The following is a 20101-nucleotide window of genomic DNA, read 5'->3' as shown; positions in this document are numbered from 1 at the left end:
AAAGCATGGCAGTGCTCTATAGAGCAATCCAGTGAGTCCCTTTCTCCTATGGTCCTGAAAGGTTGAGTATGTTGTGACATTACTTACTGCTATCAGCCCAAATCTCAATTGATGATTGGTTGTGTAGAACTTGAGTAGTCAGCAATACCCAAATTGAATGTTACTCACACCTTCCTGCATACAGGCATAGATTGATTCGTCACACACCTCATCCTAACATCAACCAATGTGCCTGCTATTGGTTGGTCACGCTTGAAAGTACTCCATCACCTTAGCCAATCGGAAAGTGAAAAGGCTCCCTTACCCAATTGGAAGATTCATCGCTGTTAGTTACCCAAGAATCTCTTCTTTCTCTCTCTAATATGAATATGCTCAGAGAAAAAAATGTGATAAAGATTTTAATGCCCTCATGATTTGACTCGGGTTAGCTCATTGCAGTGGCCTGGAAATGATGTGGGGGATGGCTGGGTGATGAAGGGCTTTTGCCCGAAATGTCGATTTTCCTGCTCCTCGGATGCTGCCTGATCTGCTGTGCTTTTCCAGCAAAACTCTAATCTTGATATTCTTGCCAGTCTATTAAATAAGTAACAAAAACAAAAACTATTCTGAGGAAGGGTCACCCAGATCTGAAACCTTCACTCTGATTTTTCTGCACAGGTGCTGCCAGACCTGCTGAGCTTTTCCAGCAACTTCTGTTTTTGTTTCTGATTTACAGCATTCTTTTGTTTTTATAAATCCAGTAACCCAAGTATTGTTCTGGGGACCTGGGTTCAAATCCTGCCAAGGCAGATGTTGAAATTTGCAATCAATTTTTAGAAACAAAATCTAGAATTACAAGTCTATTGGTGACCCTCTGATTCACAAATGTCCTTCCGTGAAGGAAACCTGCCTTCCTTACCTGGTCTGACCCATATGTGACTCTCGACCCACAGCAATGTGGTTGACTCTCAACTGCCCTCTGTGCACTTACGGAATAGGAAAAAAAAATGCAGTGACGCCAAATATCCTGTTCGTGAATTTAAAAAATACATTATCCTTTACTTCCTGAACGATGGCTAATCTCATCTCGCAACTCACGCCCTTGTCAGCTTTTTTTTCTCTCTGGGAACTATGTTTTGAGTTGGTGGACGTTTACCACTAGGGGTAGGCTGAGCCTGTGGAACAGGGGAGAGAAGCTGTTAGAGACAGGCTGGAGAGAGCCCGGTGAGGAATTTGAGAGAGAGAGAATCGACGGCTCACAGAGAGAGAGAAAAAACAAAATTAAACAGGAGCCAACACAATGTGTAATCCAAAAGGCTCCCAACGCCAGAGAGTGAGGGACCCCCCCGAGGGAGGCTGGGGATGGGTGATTGTCTTCGATCTCTTTGCGGTGAGTGAAAACTTTTCCACTGACAGAATGAATTGCAAGAACTACCTGTTGCAATCTCAGTAGCGGATTGCAGAGTTTGGGTGAATGGATTAAGCGTGGTTGCTACAAATCGGAATTTCTGCAGTAAAAAAGAACAAGGTGGGGGGGTCAGAGGAATTTCTCATCCCAGCAGAGAATTGTTTTTTTTAAAGGGAGGGGATTTACTTGATTAAGGTCTGTCTGCCGGAAATAAATAGAGCCAGACGGAGTTGGGGAATGTTAGTTTTCCATATGAAACAGAAGGAAATGCACTCCAGTGTTCGAGGGATGGAGTATTGAAAGGTGAATTCTGAGATTACAACCGGGGATAAGACCTAGAGATACTGTCTGTAGTTACACAGAAGAATAATTGGTATTGATGTAGCTCAGGTTTGAATGAGGTGAGGCAGAGAATCAAACAGTACACAAAAGGCCCTTTGGCCCATCGAGTCTCATACACTTCTATCTACATTAGCCCCACATTCTACCAGTAGGCCCATAACCTTGAATGTTATGACATTTAAAGTTCTTTTTAAAGGTTGTGAGGTTTCCCACCTCAACTACCCTCCCAGGCAGTGCTCCCACCAATCTCTAGGTAAAAATTTGTTTTCCTCAAATCTCCTCTAAACCTTCTACCTTTTTACTTTAAAAGTGTGTGCCCTTATTCTTGAACAGTTGCTTGCTATCCATCTTGACCATGTCCCACATAAACTTATACACCTCAAACAGAATATACAGCAATATGAAAAATGACAAAAGCTAACAGTGTACATCATTTTTGTTTTTGCACTGTACCTTATTAGCACTTGTTAGGTTGTTCCACGACTTGTGGGAAAATTTGGTAAGAGCACAGTTAATGTCCTTTGATTATTAAATGGCCTTCATGGGTAATCTATGACGTGTATTTTATTGGACACATTAACTTCCTGAGGTCACTATTGACCAGGAACCTAACTGTTGTTTAGATTAGAGTGGTGCTGTAAAAGCACAGCAGGTCAGGCAACATCCAAGGAGCAGGAAAATCGACATTTCGGGCAAAAGCCCTTCATCAGGAATTGCTGATGAAGGGCTTTTGCCCAAAACGTCAATTTTCCTGCTCCTCGGATGCTGCCTGACCTGCTGTGCTTTTACAGCACTACTCAAATCTAAACTCTGGTTTCCAGCATCTGCCGTCCTCACTTTTGCCCAGGAACCTAACTGGATCAACTACATGAATACTGTGGCTACAAGAGCAGAACAGAGACTGGGAACTCTGCAACATGCTACCTACCTCCTGACTTCCCAAAGCCTGTCCACCATCTACAGATCAGAAGTCAGGAGTGTGATAGAATACATCCCAATTGACAGGATGAGTGCAGTTCCAACAACAATCAAGAAGCTTGACACCATCCAGAATGAAGTAGCCTAATTGCTTAACACTCCATTCATCAGCAACTCTGCAATATTTTACTACAGAGCAGGTTCAAAGGGCTGAATGGCCTATGCTGGCTCCAAAGTCCCATGTTCCTATGACAGTGTCTTCCATGTTATCATCTGCCTAGTAGAACAAAACAGCAGATGCCTGGAAATACGACATTTGCAAGTGCTCCTACAAGTCATATATCTTCGTGCCTGAAGAATATATTGTTCCTTCACTTGCCTTGACAAGGTGGTCAGCCGACTTGATTGTTTGTTACTCTAATCATTGGTTTGTCAGCTGTATATGGCCCCATAATGTTATTCCTTTTTACCCATAGTTTCAGTGCTACATGTGGAGAAGACAGTAGTTCTGGCTTCAAGGGTTCTGTTCAGATCATTTGTTCCCAAACATGTGAGTGATAGTTTCCATCTTTCTTTGTCAGCAGTGTGACAGAGGACAAAATAGAGACAATGCAGACGACCAGAAGGAGGAGAAGGGGGTAAAAGACTGTCTGAAGGAGGCTTTATGCACCGACGGTCTTTTAACAGCATTTTCTCTTAACTCAAATGAAGTTAGGAGCAATGTCTCTGTTTTACAAAGGAGATGGTCATGGAAATTTTTCACCACTTGGAACTGGGCTTGCAGGATTCTAACAGGGCAAAGATGGCTGTGAAGGTGACTGTAGTCATGAATTTCCTCATGAAACGGTCTTTCAGACTGGACATCAATAACAACATAGAATCCCTACTGTGTGGAAACAGGCCATTTGGCCCAACAAATCCACACCAACCCTCCGAAGAGTAATACATCCAGACCTATTCTCCTACATATACCCTGAACTAAGGTGCCTAACCTATACATTCCTGAACACTGTGGGCAATTTAGCATAGCCAATTCACCTAACCTGCATACTTTTGGATTGTGGGAGGGAACCGGAGCAAACCCATGCAGACACTGGGAGAACATGCAGACTCCACATAGACAGTTGCCCGAGGCTGGAATCCAAAGCCGGGTCCCTGGTCCTCTGAAGCAGCAGTGAGCCACTGTGCCATCCACCTAATTGAGGGATTTAAGCATTCGGTTGAATAGATGAAGTGAACGTTAGAAATAGGAGTGACCAGTCTATTGCTTCAAACCTGCTTTGGTATTGAACAAGATCATTTTCTTTATTCACTTTGTTAGGGATGTGGATATTTTTGGCTGGCTTGAAATTTTAGTGCCCATCCCTAACTTGCCCTTGAAAAGATGATGGTGAGTGTCCTTCTTGAACCCCGGTCCTGGCGCTGCGAGGCAGCAGTGCTAACACTGAGCCATCATGCCGCCCTGCTTCAGTTCACTGTCCTCTGATCCGTAAAGAAGGTGATGACCCTCTTCATGGCTGTGGATGGGAGTATACCTTCCCGCAGGATGCTGGAGAAACCTGGTACTTCAACACATTTGGCTTTGTGGATGGCATATCTATTTTAAGAAAAAAAGTCTTTCATGAGATGAGGGTCAGGCTGGCACTTGTTGTTCGTCAGCTTTAATCCCTGAGAAATTGATTGTGTGATGGCGCCTTGAATGTGGGAGTCTTTATATTGTAGGTGCACCGGCAATGCTACTGACGGAATTTCAGTGTTTTAATGTTGTGATAGTGACTGAACGATGATGTAGTTCTAGTATGGGATGGTGTGTGGTTTGAACAGGAATCTGTAGGTGGTGGTATTCCGTAGGTCTGCTGCTGTTGTCCTTCTAGATGGTAGAGGTCACTTGTTCAGAGGATGCTGTTGAGGGAGGCTCAGTTTGAAACTGTAGTGCATCTTGTAGGTGGCATACATGGCTGTTGCTGTGGTGAGGGGAGCGAATGTTTAAGTTGGTGGATGAGTTGCCGATCAAGCAGGTTGCTTTGTCCTCAATGATTTTAAAAAAAACTTGAGTGTTTTGGAATCACACTCATCCAGCCAAGTGGTGAGGGCTCTGTTTCATGGATTCTTAATTGTGCACCTAATCTATGCCACATCTGGTTAAACTGTACTCGGTGCTGATAATTGGTATAAAATGGCAAAGAATTCGATTTTTAACCTAAACCTCATTGAAATGGGTATATTTTGTTCTTGAACAACTTTAGCTGCATGTTAAAAGATGCAGAACAGAAGATGTAAGGATATGCATGAAGCCAGTGAATGAATCTATTTTAATTACTTTGAGATTACTGCAGATAGCTCCACTGGTGACTGATGTGGAAACAATGGGCTTCTTTCTTCACTGAAATTCCAGTCAGTTAACAGTTTATGTATTTATACCTTTCACTTTAGCTTTGTAGCATTTTGTGTTTCACTCTAGTTGCATCACAAAAATAGGACAAGTTAAAGAGCTTGATCATGTGTTTACTCTTGTTCAAGAGTTGCTTAGTCATTCTCACTTGTGAGTTTTTTTTTTGTTGCTCAGGATGATGGGCATATTACATCATGTCAGTGTTATATGAAGGTGTATAATTTATATGACTTTGTATTGCAAAATGAGCTATAAATAATGTCATGTCACAGTGGAATGCATTCCATATCTTTTCCCTTGTGACAAAGAAACCATGACAGTCCACTCATATTGAACTGTGTTGCCCTGAGGACTGCATTATTGAAAATGTTTCAGCTTCTCTTCAAAAAAGATCTCAGCAATGTGTGAATCTAGGGAAAAAGCTGCATATATAAAGGACAATGAACATTTTCATGTGCCACAGTTTGTCACATTGCCTCTGTAGCAAGTTGATGAAGTACAAGTAATGTGGAAATTTATACAAGGTGAATGAGATGATATCATAAAAACTGACTGAAGTGGAGGAGTCAGTCCATGTTTTCAATACCTCTTGGACAAGTGCTGGAGCAGCCTTTCTCCGGGGGTCAAATTTCCTACCTTATTCTTTCTATTCTGAATTTGTTACAGGTCAGCTTTAATTGTACCATGTTTCTGAACCCACGGTTTGGGCTGTTGTCTTCAAATATGGAGTGCAATTATTATTAAGATGTTCTTTATTCCCTTTCTCCTTTATGGAATCCAAGAATTGATTTTCTTTTAATAAGTTATTAAATCAATAAGTGCAATTCTCTACATGGAGCTGGCTAATATTTCCTGCAACTTTGCAACTACATATTGGCAAGTTGGAATTATTTTTTGAAATAAGTTATAGATCTCAGTTGAGTTCTGTCATAACTCTTCATGTCACTGGCAGAAACTTCCTATACTTTGTTCGAAGTTTATAGATTGATGGCAATATTGGGTTCCTTGTGTACAGCCAATATAAAAAGTTATTTCAAAGCAAACTCAAGAGAATCACCTGCAAACATGAACGGTGACCATAACTTGCCTGTTTTGTGCTTCAGAGTGATTGAAAATTTTGAGAGCATAAAATGTTCCATATTTCTAAATGAGCTGAGTCTCCTGGAGGAGACAGCTTGGATGAAATGTATAGAGTGACAATTAACCATCTATATTCCCTGTAGTACTGGGGGACAAACAATAGTTTGGCTCCATTCTGCATTTCACAGCCCTTCCTAAGTTAGCGCAGTGTCAGATGCAAAGACATAGTGGCTAGACGTTTGTAAGGCATTGACAGCATTTCTCTCATTACGCTAATGAAATTGACAGCGACTGCTGGATTTTGCACTTGTGCTGAATAATACAGAAATTGGTCAGTGATTCTTTGATTCTCTTGCGGATATGCTGTTAAGGGATCTTTTCTGAATGCAATTGCAGAAACAAATAGAATTGTCAAGACCTTTGACTCATATATTGTTAATCTCCCTGCACAAACCCTTGAGAAAGTAACAGCTTGTTGAATGAAATGGAACTGGGTTTTTTTTCCAGCATATTGATTTTGTAATTATTGTTAGACACCCTAACAGTTCCTGAAAAGCTATTTTAAATTCAAGAAACACACAATTTCTTGCATCATGATGAAAAAAACAATTTTCTTTTATATTTTTTAGCATTTTTGAACTTGATATATTTGTTAAAAATCAAAATAAATGCAGTTGTTGTAAATCAGAAACATAAACAGTTCTGAGGAAGGGTTAATCGACCCAAGACGCTAACTCTGATTTCTCTCCACAGATGCTGCCAGACCTGCTGGGTTTTTCCAGCAATTTCTGTATCTGTTATCTTTGTTTCTGCTTTAACTTAGCAAAATAAATTATGATTTTATTATCTCAAATGTTAAACCTTAAGCGAAGGATTTTAAGTGCTTTCAGCTTTACTGTGTATAAATACTTCAGTGTGATTGTCTACCGAGCTGCTGGTCACATCAAGACATCCCCTTAATGTAAGATTTAAACCATTGGAAAAAACTAACAAACACACCGCAGAGGTTTGCTAAATTTTAATGGGTAGATAAGCAGGAGGCTGGAAGAAAGGCAACATCAGATGGTGGAGAAGGCAATGTTTCAGGTGTCACCCTTCTTCAGGACTGGGGGTGGGAGTAAGGGGAGCTGCAGATAAAGGATGTGGCGGGAGTAGGGTGGTGAAGTGGGGGCAGATGAAGAGAGGTAGAGGGAACAACCTGCTTGGTCAATGGGAAGAATGAATCCTGTACGTGGCTGGGAGGAGTGGAAGGGATGGGGAGGGGTCGGGTAAAGGAAGGGAGGTTATTTGAAATTGGAGAATTCATTGTTGAGTCATCTGGGCTGTCGCCTGCCCAGGCAGAAGATGAGGTGGTGTTCCTTCAAATTGCGGTTTAGTTTATTGTGGCAATAGAGGAGGCCAAGAATGGTCATGTCGGATAGGGAGTGGGAAGGGGAATTAAAATGGATGGTGACTGGGAGGTCCAGGCGGCCCCTGCGGGCCAGGCTGAGATGCTCGGTGAAACATTCCCTAAGTTTACGTTTGGTCTCCCTGATGTAGACAAGACCACATTAGGAGCACCTGATGCAGTAGGTTGGAAGAGAGGCAGGTGAACCTCTGTCTCACCTGGAAGGGCTGTTTGGGGCCTTGGATGGAGGTGAGGTTGTGATGTACTGGCAGATTTTGCACCTTTTCAGGTTGCAGGGAAAGGTACCTGGGGGTTCAGGGGGTTTGTTAGGGAGAGTGGCGCAAACCAAGGACTGTTGGAGGGAGCGGTCCTTGCAGAAGGCAGAGAGGGGTGGGAAGGGGAAGATGTTCTTGATGGTGGGGTCTAGTTGTAGATGATGGAAATGGTTAAGGATGAATGCACTGAATGCAGAGACTGGTGGGGTGGTAGGTGAGGACAAGGGGAACTCTGTCTTTATTGCATTTGGAGGTGAGGGGTTTACTGCAGTGGGGCAAGGAATGGAGGTGGTGCAATGGAGGGCTATCTGAATGACAGAGGGGACAAAACTATGTTGTTCAAAATAGGTGGACATCTGGGATACTTGGAAGTAGAATGTCTCCTCATCTGAGCAGATGCAGTGGAGGCGGAGGAATTGGGACAACAGCATGGAGTTCTTGCAGGGTATTGAGTGGGAGGAGGTGTAGTCCAGGTAGTTGCGAGAGTCCGTAGGTTTGTAGTAAACGTCTGGCCGGATACTATAGCCAGAGATGGAGATGGAGAGGTCAAGAAAGGGAACTGAGTCATCTGAGATGCACCACCTCCATTCCCCATTTCACTGCTCCAAACATCCCCCTCCAAATGCAATAAAGACAGAGTCCCCCTTGTCATCACCTATCATCTCACCAGTCTCCGCATCCAATGCATCATACTTAAACACCACCAATTTCAACTAGACCCCACCACCAAAAACATCTTGCCCTCCCCACCCCTCTCTGCATTCCGCAAGGACTGTTCCCTTTGACAGTCCTTGGTTTGCGCCACTCTCCCCACCAACCTCCCCCCGAACCCTCAGGTATCATCCCCTGCAACCGGAAAAGATGTAAAATCTGCCAGTACACCACCCCTCACCTCCACCAAGGGCCCCAAACAGGCCTTCCAGGTGAGACAGAGGTTCACCTGCCTCTCTTCCTGAAGAAGGGCTTATGCCCGAAACGTCGATTCTCCTGTTCCCTGGATGCTGCCTGACCTGCTGCGCTTTTCCAGCAACACATTTTCAGCTCTCTTCCAACTTAGTTTACTGCATCAGGTGCTCCTGATGTGGTCTTCTCTGCATCAGGGAGACCAAACGTAAACTCGGCATGTTTCACCGAGCATCACAGCCGGACCCACAGGGGCCGACTGGACCTCCCAGTCACTGCCCATTTTAATTCCCCTTCCCACTCCCTTTCTGACATGACCATCTTTGGCCTCCTCTATTGCCCAAACAAACTACAATTCCTATTGGAGGAACAACAGCTTATCTTCTACCTGGGCACCCGAATTCCCGGAGGACTCAACATTGAATTCTCCAAATTCAAATAACCTCCCATCTCTTTCCGCAACCTCTTCCCAGTCTCTCCCCCTCCTTTTCACTCCTCCCAGCTACTTACTGGATTCATTCCTCCCATTGACCAACCAGGTCATACCCTCTACCTGTCTTCACCTAGCCTCACTTCACCACCCTGCTTCCCCTACACCCACCCCTAGTCCTGAAGAAGGGTTACACCTGAAATGTTGACTTCTCCACCTCCTGATGCTGCCTGGCTTGCTGTGTTCTTCCAGCCTCCTGCCTGTCTACTTTGGATTCCAGCACCTGTAGTTTTTTTGTCTCTAAACTCGAATTTAATGGGTAGCTTTTGCTGCTAATCTAAGCCAAATAACTCTAAGGGGAGGGTTAACTTATTGGATACTTAAGATAAGTATCAGTGGCTGAAGTGGAGATGGCTTAATCCACAGCTGAAGAATGGTGGGTGTTGGCTGCTTATCCTAATTAGCAACTCTGCACAGTGAGTTTGAATGTGTCCCTCTGCAGAATAGAAAGCTTTTCATTCAGAAGAGTCAGACAATTCAAAAGGGGAAGTTGTAGAGATCTGAAGAGTGACCAATTGAAAGCCCTAGTGGTTAGTGCTAGAGTGAGACTTACTCATGATACCTGTTTCATGGGTTGGTGATGATTCGCCTCCGCCGATTAGCCACTGCCGGTTCGCCACCAGCGTTTCTCCACTGGGGTCTTTTGACCTCTGGAGACTATTCGCCACTGGAAATATATATATGTACTGATTGTTTTCCCTCCCGCCTGTTCTTTCATACTTCTCAGTCCCCTTTATTTGTACAACAACATAGTACATATTGATAAAAAAAGAGGTGAAATAAAAATCATTTTATTGGTTTATACATAAAAATGAGTTACAAACACTTGCAGTGGTGAGTCATCCACAGTGGCCAATGAGCGGTGGCTAAGCGTCCTCGGCGGTGAAAGGGCAGTGGCTAATCGGTGGCGGCAAATGGTCCCATCCTGCTGTTTCATACCCACGAGGTAAAAATTGGAACGCTTTCTGATGAAGCTTGAAGTCAAACAAAATTGACCTCTGAGTGGTTCATGTGTTGAATTCAACATTTTGTCATGTCCATCCGAATGGACGCAGCATTGTGGGGAGATGATCATAGGCAATGGAGGCACTCTGGCCACAGTTATCTGTACATGGGCAAATCTCCTCCTCATGCTCAAGTCCACCACTAGGGCTGAGGCTGCTGAGTATGTGTGACCCATTCCAACTGCTTTCAGAACTCGAGTAAACTGTTGGAAGAGTGAGGCCATATTTTCTATCCTGATGAAAGGTCACCAACCTAAGACGTATTCTCTCTGTCTTCACTCTATCTAATGCTATGGACCAAACCAAACCCACTTAAAAAGGTAGCCGAAACCCAAGGATTTTCTTATTTTAAAGGCAAGTGCCAGGCGGTGTTCTGGATGCAATTCGATTGGTGAAACTATCAGGCTTGAAGCAAAACACATTCTATTCATACATTATAGTTGAAAAGCAGAAAAAACAAAAGTAAAAATAAAGTATTGGCTAAACTGTAATTCTATGGAAATACATAATAAAATAATAAACTACTCATTAACTGTTCCAATATAGTAACATCCCATAAAGATATACGTGACAAAGGCAAAGTCAGCAAATAGATTATTCCCCCATGCAGTTCTAGCAGCAGGAAGAGAGCTCAAGCTTTTAACCATAGCAAACTGAGGGAGAGAGATTTAGCAGCTTTCACAACTCCAACTGCTACTGAAAGCTAAACTAACAGTCGGTGAGAGCTTGACCCCACTCATTCAGGCTGCTTCTATTATTCCAACTTTAAAAAAAACCCAAAGGCCCCACAAGCTGTTTACTTTATTAGCCTGAAGCAGACTGCTTTTCAACTCCGTTTCAACCTCTTTTCATAAAGAAAATCCAAAATACACCTCTAAAACCTCCCCCCTCAAAAACAAATGAACCATCAATATACAGATGGCTTCAATTTTTAAAAAACACTTTAGTCTTACTCTATTATTACACTACAATACATGTACATTACATTGATTGTAAGCATGCAAATATTCATTACAATAGGTAAAAACATTACAATAGTCTACTTCAGACCGTTTTCTCCCAGCACCAAGCCCCTCTGTCTTCCTTCATCAGAATTGCAATGTTGGATTGGCATTCATGTTCTCTCATCCTGCCATGCTTAAATTTAATTTTCAAATTAAACAGCTGCAATGATAAGCTCCATCTAAACAGCCTGGTAGCTTTATCCTTACTTTTAAAAAAGGGATGTTATTGACTCAGACAACATAACTGGCAATATGAATATTGAAATGTTGTAATATCAACACAAAACACAAGGTCTCCTTCTCAATTGTGGAATACTTCTGTTGATGATCGTTTAATTTTCTGGAAAAGTAGCCAATAGGTCTTTCTATCTTCTTGCAAGAGTATAGCATTGATACTCACATTACTTGCATCATATCCACTTTGAATGGCTTTGTGTAATTAGAGTGGTCCACCCTTCAGGCTCTCTGCCTGTATTCCTGATGAAGGGCTTTTGCCCGAAACGTCAATTTTACTGCTCCTCGGATGCTGCCTGAACTGCTGTGCTTTTCCAGCACCACTCTAATCTAGACTCTGGTTTCCAGCATCTGCAGTCATTGATTTTGTGTAATTAGGTGTGGCTAATTGGGACAGTGGTTAAAAAGCTTTCAGGCTGTCAAATGCCTTCTGACATTGCTCCACCCATTGAAATTTTCTGCACTTCTTCAAGATGGAGCAACCACATGGCTAAAATTCAGTATGAGCTTCTGATAAAAAAACATTCAGTTCCACAAATTGTAGTACTGATCACTTCATCGATGGTATGAGAAACTCACCAATGACCATTGTTTTCACATCCCATGAGGCCATCTGTCCATGTCCATTAACATAGCCCAAGAATGTGACTTGGGCTTTTGCGAACTCACTCTTATTACCAAAACCATCCCTGAAGTTGATCGAACAATTCTGGTAAATGATCCAAATGTTCCTTCTATGCGTGATTAAAAGTCACCAGATTGTCAATGTACACCAGACAATTGGGTAATCCCAAAATAACCCAATTGGTTAGTCTTTGAAATGTGGCTGGCTCATTTTTCAAACCAAATGGCATCATGTTAAATTGGTACAGTTCACTCGGTGTCACGAAAGCTGAAATTTCTTTCACTCTTTCTGATAAAGATACCTGCTGGTATCTTCTAAGTAAGTCCAAATTTGAAATATAAATTGCTTGTTTCAATACAGTCTTCGAAATGTGGAAAAGGTTGTGAGTCAGATTTTATAACTGCATTAACTTGGCAATAGTCCACACCTAATCATTGGGTACCATCTGGTTTTGTCACCATTACTATGGATGAACACTGTTCATTGCAACTCACTTCGATTATATTGTCTTTGAGCATGCATTCAATCTCTCTTTGATCTTGTGCCAACTTTAGAGGGTCAAATCCATAAGGATCTTGGTTTATTGGAACAGCATTTCCGATATCTACATCATGCGTAATCAGTTTAGTACTTCCGAGCTTACTCCCACATAACTCCTGATGTGATTGTTTCAGGTTATTTTGATTTTCCTCTGGAAGTTAACTCAATAGTTTATCCCAATTTTTGAGAACTTACTCATCCAGTTTAATTTGAGGAATGTCCAATCCAGACTAATCTGAACTTATTTCTTCACTCTGTGTTGTAACCAGTAATACATTTCCTTCCCTATCAAAATACATTTTGAGCATATTGACATGACACACTATGTGATTTATTTCTATCTGGTGTTTTTTATTAAATAATTCACCTCACTCAATTTCCTTTTGATAAGGTCTTTAAAGGTTCGCCTACCACTGGGAGACTTTTTTTGATTTCTTTTCTGCTTCCTGTTTCATCACATACAGTGTTACTTTTAAATGCTGTCAAGCCAACACACCCATTCTAATATTACCCTAAAGTTTGACACATAGTTCAAATATGTGATCATCGAACTCTGGCTCACTGATTTTGACTTGATTTGTTTCATGCCCCAAAATTAATTCAAATAGACAGAATTTAGCTGATTAATTAGGTGCATCCCTAAATGCAAAAAGTATAAATGGAATTCCTTTATCCCAATCTTCTGCATAGTTTTGGCAATAAGCCCTCAATATTGTCTTTAAAGTTTGATGTCACCATTCTGATACTCCATGCAATTCTGGATGGTAAGCAGTGAATTGTATTTTTCCTAAACTAAGCATAATTTACTTGAATAATTTTGATGTAAATTTTGATCCTTGATCCGAATGTATTTCTGTGAGTAGTTTGTATCTAGTAGAAAATTTGAGAAACTCTTCTATAATCCTTTTAGCCATGATACTGCATAATGGAATGATCCCTGGGAATCTAGTAGACCTGTGCTTTATGGTCAACAAAGACTGATTACCACTTTTTGGTTTAGGTAGGGGTCCAATATAATCAATTAAGCATTTTGTAAAATATTCCCTAAATGCGAGAATGGTAGTAAGGGTGCTGATTTTAACACTGCCTGAACTTTCCAAATACCCAACATATGTGACATGTCTAGTAAAATTCAACCACATCTTTATGTAAACCAGGTACTTTTTAAAAAATTTTGACCTGCTGGTAATTCGTGCGCTACCCACAGTAACTACTTTCTGTAACAGGAAGTTTATCCTGTCACAGGAATTTGATGAACTTCTGCCCATTTCACATCCACCTGAATAAGTAAGGCTCTTCATTTCCTCATCAAGATGTCATTTTTAAGATAGTAACAGATTTTTCTTCTGTGTATGCTGTTGATACAACTACTGTAGTTTTTCATTTTTCTGTTGTAATACAGCTAATTTCTCTGAATTTAAAATATCTACATTTCCTTCGCCTGTTCCTGTTTTTAATCAACCATTTGATTGAACATAGTCTCTGAGAACTGAACTTCAACTTCCTTGTCACTATTCCTTGATTTCTACCCTTGCTTCAACCTGTGGCTTCGTGACCTTGTCAGCACATAGGAAAAAAATCCCAGGAAAAGCTTCCTGTAATATGGATTGTTAAATCCTTAATCTTTTAGAATGGGTTGCAGGTTTCGGTTCATTAATATGTAAATCCTAGAATTTCTTTTAAGTCACCTTCTCGAGATAACTTCAGGTTTTATAACAAAAGGTGGATTCTCAGCTCAGACAATGCATTAAATATTTGAGGTCAGAGTCTGTCTGTATTCCAATCTTGAGTAAGACTGGCTCTATTTCCAAAGTGGAATTTACAAAATATTATATGTATTGACTGCCTGCATTGGCTGCCTGCAGATTGTGCATTTTCGAGCAAAATAAAACGTATCTACAAATATAATTCTGCAAAAAGGGTAACTCAGGAGAGAATAGGGCCCCTCAAAGATCAGCAAGGCAGCCAATGTGTGGAACCGCAGGAAATGGGGGAGATACTAAACGAGTCTTTTGCATCACTGTTTACTGTGAAGAAGGATATGGAAGATATAGAATGTAGTCCAGAACTAGAGAGCATAGGTTTAAGGTGAAAGGGGAAAGATTTAAAAGGACCTAAGGGGCAACTTTTTAATGCAGAGGGGGGTGCTTGTGTGGAATGAGTTGCCAGAGGAAGTGGTGGAGACTGAGACAATTACAACATTTAAAAGGTATCTGGCTGGGTATATAAATAGGAAGGGTTTAAAGGAACATGGGCCAAGTGCTGGCAAACAGGACTAGATTTATTTAGGATATCTGGTCGGCATGGACAATTTGCACTGAAGGGTCTGTTTTCATGCTGTACATTTCTATGACTCTATTCTTAAAATACAAACAAAGTACAAATGAAAGAAAAGAATTGGCTTAATGTAACTCTATTGAAAAATTTAACAAAATAATAAACTACTCATTAGATGTTCCAATATAGTAACATCCCATAAACACACCCTTGGCGAAGGCAAAATCAGTAAAGGAAATTGTGACAGATACAATTATAGCAGCAGGAAGAGAACCCAAGCTTTTAGCTTTGGCAAAGGGAGAGAGAGAGATGTAGTAGCTTTCACAATCGCAACAGCTACTGAAAGCTAAACTAAATTCAAAGTTTGTATGAAGATTTGTAGCTCGGGTGCTCATTGTTGTGGTTCTGTTCGCCGAGCTGGGAATTTGTGTTGCAGATGTCACCACAAAGGTATGCAGGAAAGCCACACACACAGACCAAGTCCTAAACTACGAAAGCAACCACCCCAACACACAAAAGAAGTTGCATCAAGACACTGTTCAAAAGGGCCACAACACACTGCAGTACACCAGAACTGCAAAAAGAGGAAGAAGACAACTATACAATGTATTCGCCAAAAACGGATACCCCCACAATTTCAGCAACAGATGCCTAAGGGAAAGACAACGGAATGAGGACATGCCACAACCCAAAGGACTAGCCACACTACCATACATCAAAAACATTTCTGAACTGACAGCCACTGCGACCACTAGGACTCATAACAGCACACAAACCAACAGCCACACTCAGACAACAACTCAACAGGACGAAGGATCCAGTACCCAGCATGAGCAAAACCAATGTAGTGTACAAAATCCCATGCAAGGACTGCACAAAACACTACATAGGACAAACAGGAAGACAGCTAACGATCCGCATCCATGAACACCAACTAGCTACGAAACGACATGACCAGCTATCCTTCGTAGCCACACACTCAGATGACAAGCAACATGAGTTCGACTGGGACAACGCTACTATCATAGGATAAGCCAAACAGAGAACAGCCAGGGAATTCCTAGAGGCATGGCACTCATCCACAGATTCAATCAATAAGCACATCGACCTGGACCCAATGTACCGGCCACGGCAGCGGACAGCTGGAACTGACAACCGGAAGCGGCAGATACAAATCACTATAAATGCTGGAGGAAATATCACAGAAGCACTTCACAGGAGGCTCCCAAGCACTGAGGATGTCACCTAGACAGGGGACGAAATGTCTGCAACACAAATTCCCAGCTTGGTGAACAGAACCACAGCAGCTAAACTAAATATCTTGGTTCTGTGGAATCTTGACCCCACCCATTCAGGCTGCTTCTATTGTTCCAACTTTAAAAAAAAAACAAGGCCTCACAAGCTGTTTACTTTATTGGCTTGAAGCAGACTGCTTTGTACCACTGTCTCAGCTTCTCTTCATTAAAAAAGCTATGACAAAATACACCTCTTAAAACTATAACACCATCACAAAAAACACTCGATAATTTTAACGACCTCACACGAATCATCCCTCAGCCTTCTTTCCAAAGAAGAGAGACCCAGCCTGATCATTTACCTGATCATTTCTTGGTATCATTCCTGTGTACTCTCTTCGGTTACTTATTATACACTGGACAGAAAATTTCACTGAGATTCTTTAGGGAAGAAAGCCTGCCATCCTTACCTGGCAGATAATGTGATTGTCTCTTAATTCCCTTTTGCATTTGCTTCAACAGGCAATTGGGAATGGATAAGAAATTCTGGTCTTGCCAACAATGCCACATCACATTAAAGAAAGCAAACCCAATTATATATGAGAACAAGACCTTATTTAAAGACCCTTAGAAAATCTAAATGAATTTCATCTACTGCATTGCCTATTTTTCTGTTAGCTCCTCAAAAATATCAAGAAGATTAGTTAATCTTGATGTTATAGAGTCATGGAATTTTACAGTACAAAGGAGGCCATTTGACCCATCATGTCTGTACTGGCACCTGAAGAGCTGCGCAGCTGCTCATAATCTCCAGTCCTATCTCTGTAGCCCTCCAAATTAATCACTTTCAACTATATAACCACCTCTCTACTGAAACCTCCAATGGAATTTGCCTCCGTCGTCTTCCAAATCCTAAGAGCTTTCTGAATAAAGAAGTTTCTCCTCATCTCAATCCTAGTTCTCTTGTTCACAGTTTTGAAGCGGTGACCCCTAATTACTGCCATGCCAACTAAGAAACAGAATCTTTCTTTACCCTGTCGAAATTATTCATAATTTTGCACACCTCAAGAAGGTCACCTCTTAATCTTCTTCTGCTCAAAGGAAAAGCAGTCCAATTTCTCTATTTTTATTAATATCTAAAACCCTGATTCCTGGTACGATTCTAGCAAATGTCCTTTGCATTCTGAACAGGGCTTTAACATCCTTCCTTATATGAGGTGCCCAGAACAGAACACAATATTCCAAATATGGTCTGACCAATGATTTGTAGAGGTGTACTTCTGATCTCTCCATACCTCCAAGAAGGATTATATTCTAATCACTGTTACTGATGTTAGGCTGATTGGTCTCTAATTCCCTGGAGATGTTTTATCGCCCTTCATAAATATAGGAATTTCATTACCTTTCCAGCAATCCACAGGCCCAGCATCTTTTGAACGAATTCTTAAAATGTCTGTCTATATCTCTGCTTTTCCTTCCTTAGATTCTTTTGATATGGAATCCAGCTGGATCAATAATTTTATCTTCTTTGAGTTCATAGGATCAGAAGTAGGCCATTCAGCCCCTTGAACCTGTTCCATTATTCATTGAGATTATGACTGGCCTGTGGCCTGACTCCATATACATGTATTTGTCCCATATCCCTTAAAACTTTTTCTGAACAAAAATTTATCTATCACAAGTTTAAATTTAACACATTATTGAGCAATAACTGCCATTTGTGGAAGAGATAATTCTCTACCAGCCTTTCAGTGTAGAAGTGCTTCCAAAGAGCTCATGGTATGGGGAAGTATTTAATTGGGGGAGAGGAAACTACAATGCTATTAGATGGGAACTGGGGCACCTAAATTGGGAACAGATGTTCTCAGGAAAATGCTTGACAGAAATATGGAGGTTGTTTAGGGAGCACTTGCTGATAGTGCTGGATAGGTTTGTCCCAATGAGGCAAGGAAGGGATTGTAGGGTGAGGGAACGTTGGGTGACAAGGGATGCACAACATCTAGTCATGAGGAAGAAGGAAGCTTACTTAAGATTCAGGAGGCAAGGATCAGACAGGACTCTAGAGGGTTACAAGGTAGCCAGAACTGAAAAATAGACTTAGGAGAGCTAGAAGAGAGCATGAAAAAGCTTTAGCAGGTAGGATTAGGGAAAACCCAAAGGCATTCCACACTTATGTGAGGAACAAGAGGATGTCCAGAATGAGGGTAGGGCTGATCAGGGATAGTGGAGGGAACTTGTGGCTGGAGTTAGAGTAAGTAGGGGAGGTCCTCAATGAATACTTTGCTTCAGTATTCACTAGTGAGAAGGACCTTATCATCTGTGAGGACAGAGTGAAACAGGCTGATATGCTTGAACAGATTGATGCTAAGAAGGAGAATGTACTGAAAATTTTGAAAGATGTAAGGATAGAAAAGTCCCCAGTCTGGACAGGATATACTCAAGGTTAGTACAGGAAGCAAGAAAAGAGATTGCTGCGCCTTTGGCAATGATCTTTGCATCCTCAGTGTCCACTGGCGTAGTGCCGGATGATTGGAGTGTGGCAAATGTTATTGCCTTGTTCAAGAAACAGAATAGGTATTATCCTGGGAATTACAGACCAGTCAGTCTTGCATCTGTGGTGGGCAAATTATTGGAGAGAATTCTGAGAGACAGGATTTATGATTACTTGGAAAACCATAGTTTGATTAGAGATAAGATGACTTTGTGAGGGGCAGGTCATGCCTCACAAGCCTGATTGAATTCTTTGAGGATGTGACAAAACACATTGGTGAAGGTAGAGCAGTGGATGTAGTATACATGGATTTTAGCAAGGTGTTTGATAAGGTTATCTGTGGTAGGCTCATTCAGAAAGTAAGGAGGCATGGGATACAGGGAAATTTGGCTGTTTGGATACAGAATTGGCTGGCCCATAGAAGATAGAGGATGGTAGTAGATGGAAAGTATTCAAGCCTGGAGCTCAGAGACCATGCGTGTTCCACAGGGATCGGTTCGGACCTCTGCTCTTTGTGATTTTTATAAATGACTTGGATGAGGAAGTGGAAAGGTAGGTTAGTAAGTTTGCCAATGCTACGAAGGTTGGTGGAGTTGTGGATAGTATGGAGGTTCCAACAAGACATTGACAGGGTGCAGAACTGGGTTAATAAGAGGCAGATGGAGCATGGTGCCACTGTTTAAGAAGGGTGGTAAGGACAATGCATGGAACTACAGACCAGTGATCCTGACATTGTTGTTGGGCACATTGTTGGAGGGAATCCTGAGGGACAGAATGCACATGTATTTGGAAAAGCAAGGACTGATTACGGATAGTCAACATGGCTTTGTGCATGGGAAATCATGTCTCACAAACTTGATTGAGTTTTTTGAAGAAGTAACAAAGAGGATTGATGAGGGAGAAGCGGTCTATATGGACTTCAATAAGGTGTTCGACAAGGTTCCCCATGGGACACTGGTGTGCAAGGTTAGATCTCACGGAATACAGGGAGAATTAGCCATTTGGATACAGAACTGGCTCAAAGGTAGAAGACAGAGGGTGGTGGTGGAGGATTCTTTTTCAGACTGGAGGCCTATGACCAGTGGCATGCCACAAGGACCAGTGCTGGGTCCACTACTCTTTGTCATTTATATTAATGATTTGGATATGATCATAAGAGGTATAGTTAGAAAGTTTGTAGGTGACACCAAAATTGGAAGCGTAGTGGACAGCAAAGAAGGTTACCTCAGATTACAAAAGGTTCTTGATCAGATGGGCCAATGGGCTGAGAAGTGGCAGATGGAGTTTAATTCAGATAAATACGAGGTGCTGCATTTTTGGGAAAGCAAATCTTGGCAGTACTTATACACTTAATGGTAAGGTCCTAGGGAGTGTTGCTGAACAAAGAGACCTTGGAGTGCAGGTTCATAGCTCCTTGAAAGTGGATTCGCAGGTAGACAGAATAGTGAAGGCAGCATTTGGTATGCTTTCCTTTATTGGTCAGAGTATTGAGTACAGGAGTTGGGAGGTCATGTTGT

At 41.7% G+C, this 20101-nt stretch overlaps 1 protein-coding gene across 1 annotated transcript in view; it reads left to right on the top strand.

Moving 5' to 3' along the window:
• The first annotated feature begins 657 nt into the window (after nucleotides 1–657).
• The window catches only part of LOC122558864 (putative monocarboxylate transporter 5), a 64874-nt gene continuing 45430 nt past the window's right edge, over nucleotides 658–20101 (top strand). The window contains exon 1 of the mRNA XM_043707724.2: nucleotides 658–1369. Coding sequence (XP_043563659.1) covers nucleotides 1280–1369 — 90 coding nt within the window. The 5' untranslated portion in view covers nucleotides 658–1279. The remainder of the gene's footprint in view (nucleotides 1370–20101) is intronic.

Source organism: Chiloscyllium plagiosum, unplaced genomic scaffold (assembly GCF_037043375.1).
Source record: "Chiloscyllium plagiosum isolate Xiang-an unplaced genomic scaffold, Cpla_swu_hap1 HiC_scaffold_14, whole genome shotgun sequence".
Classification (NCBI taxonomy): Eukaryota; Metazoa; Chordata; class Chondrichthyes; order Orectolobiformes; family Hemiscylliidae; genus Chiloscyllium; species Chiloscyllium plagiosum.
This window is presented reverse-complemented; position numbering and strand designations above follow the sequence as displayed.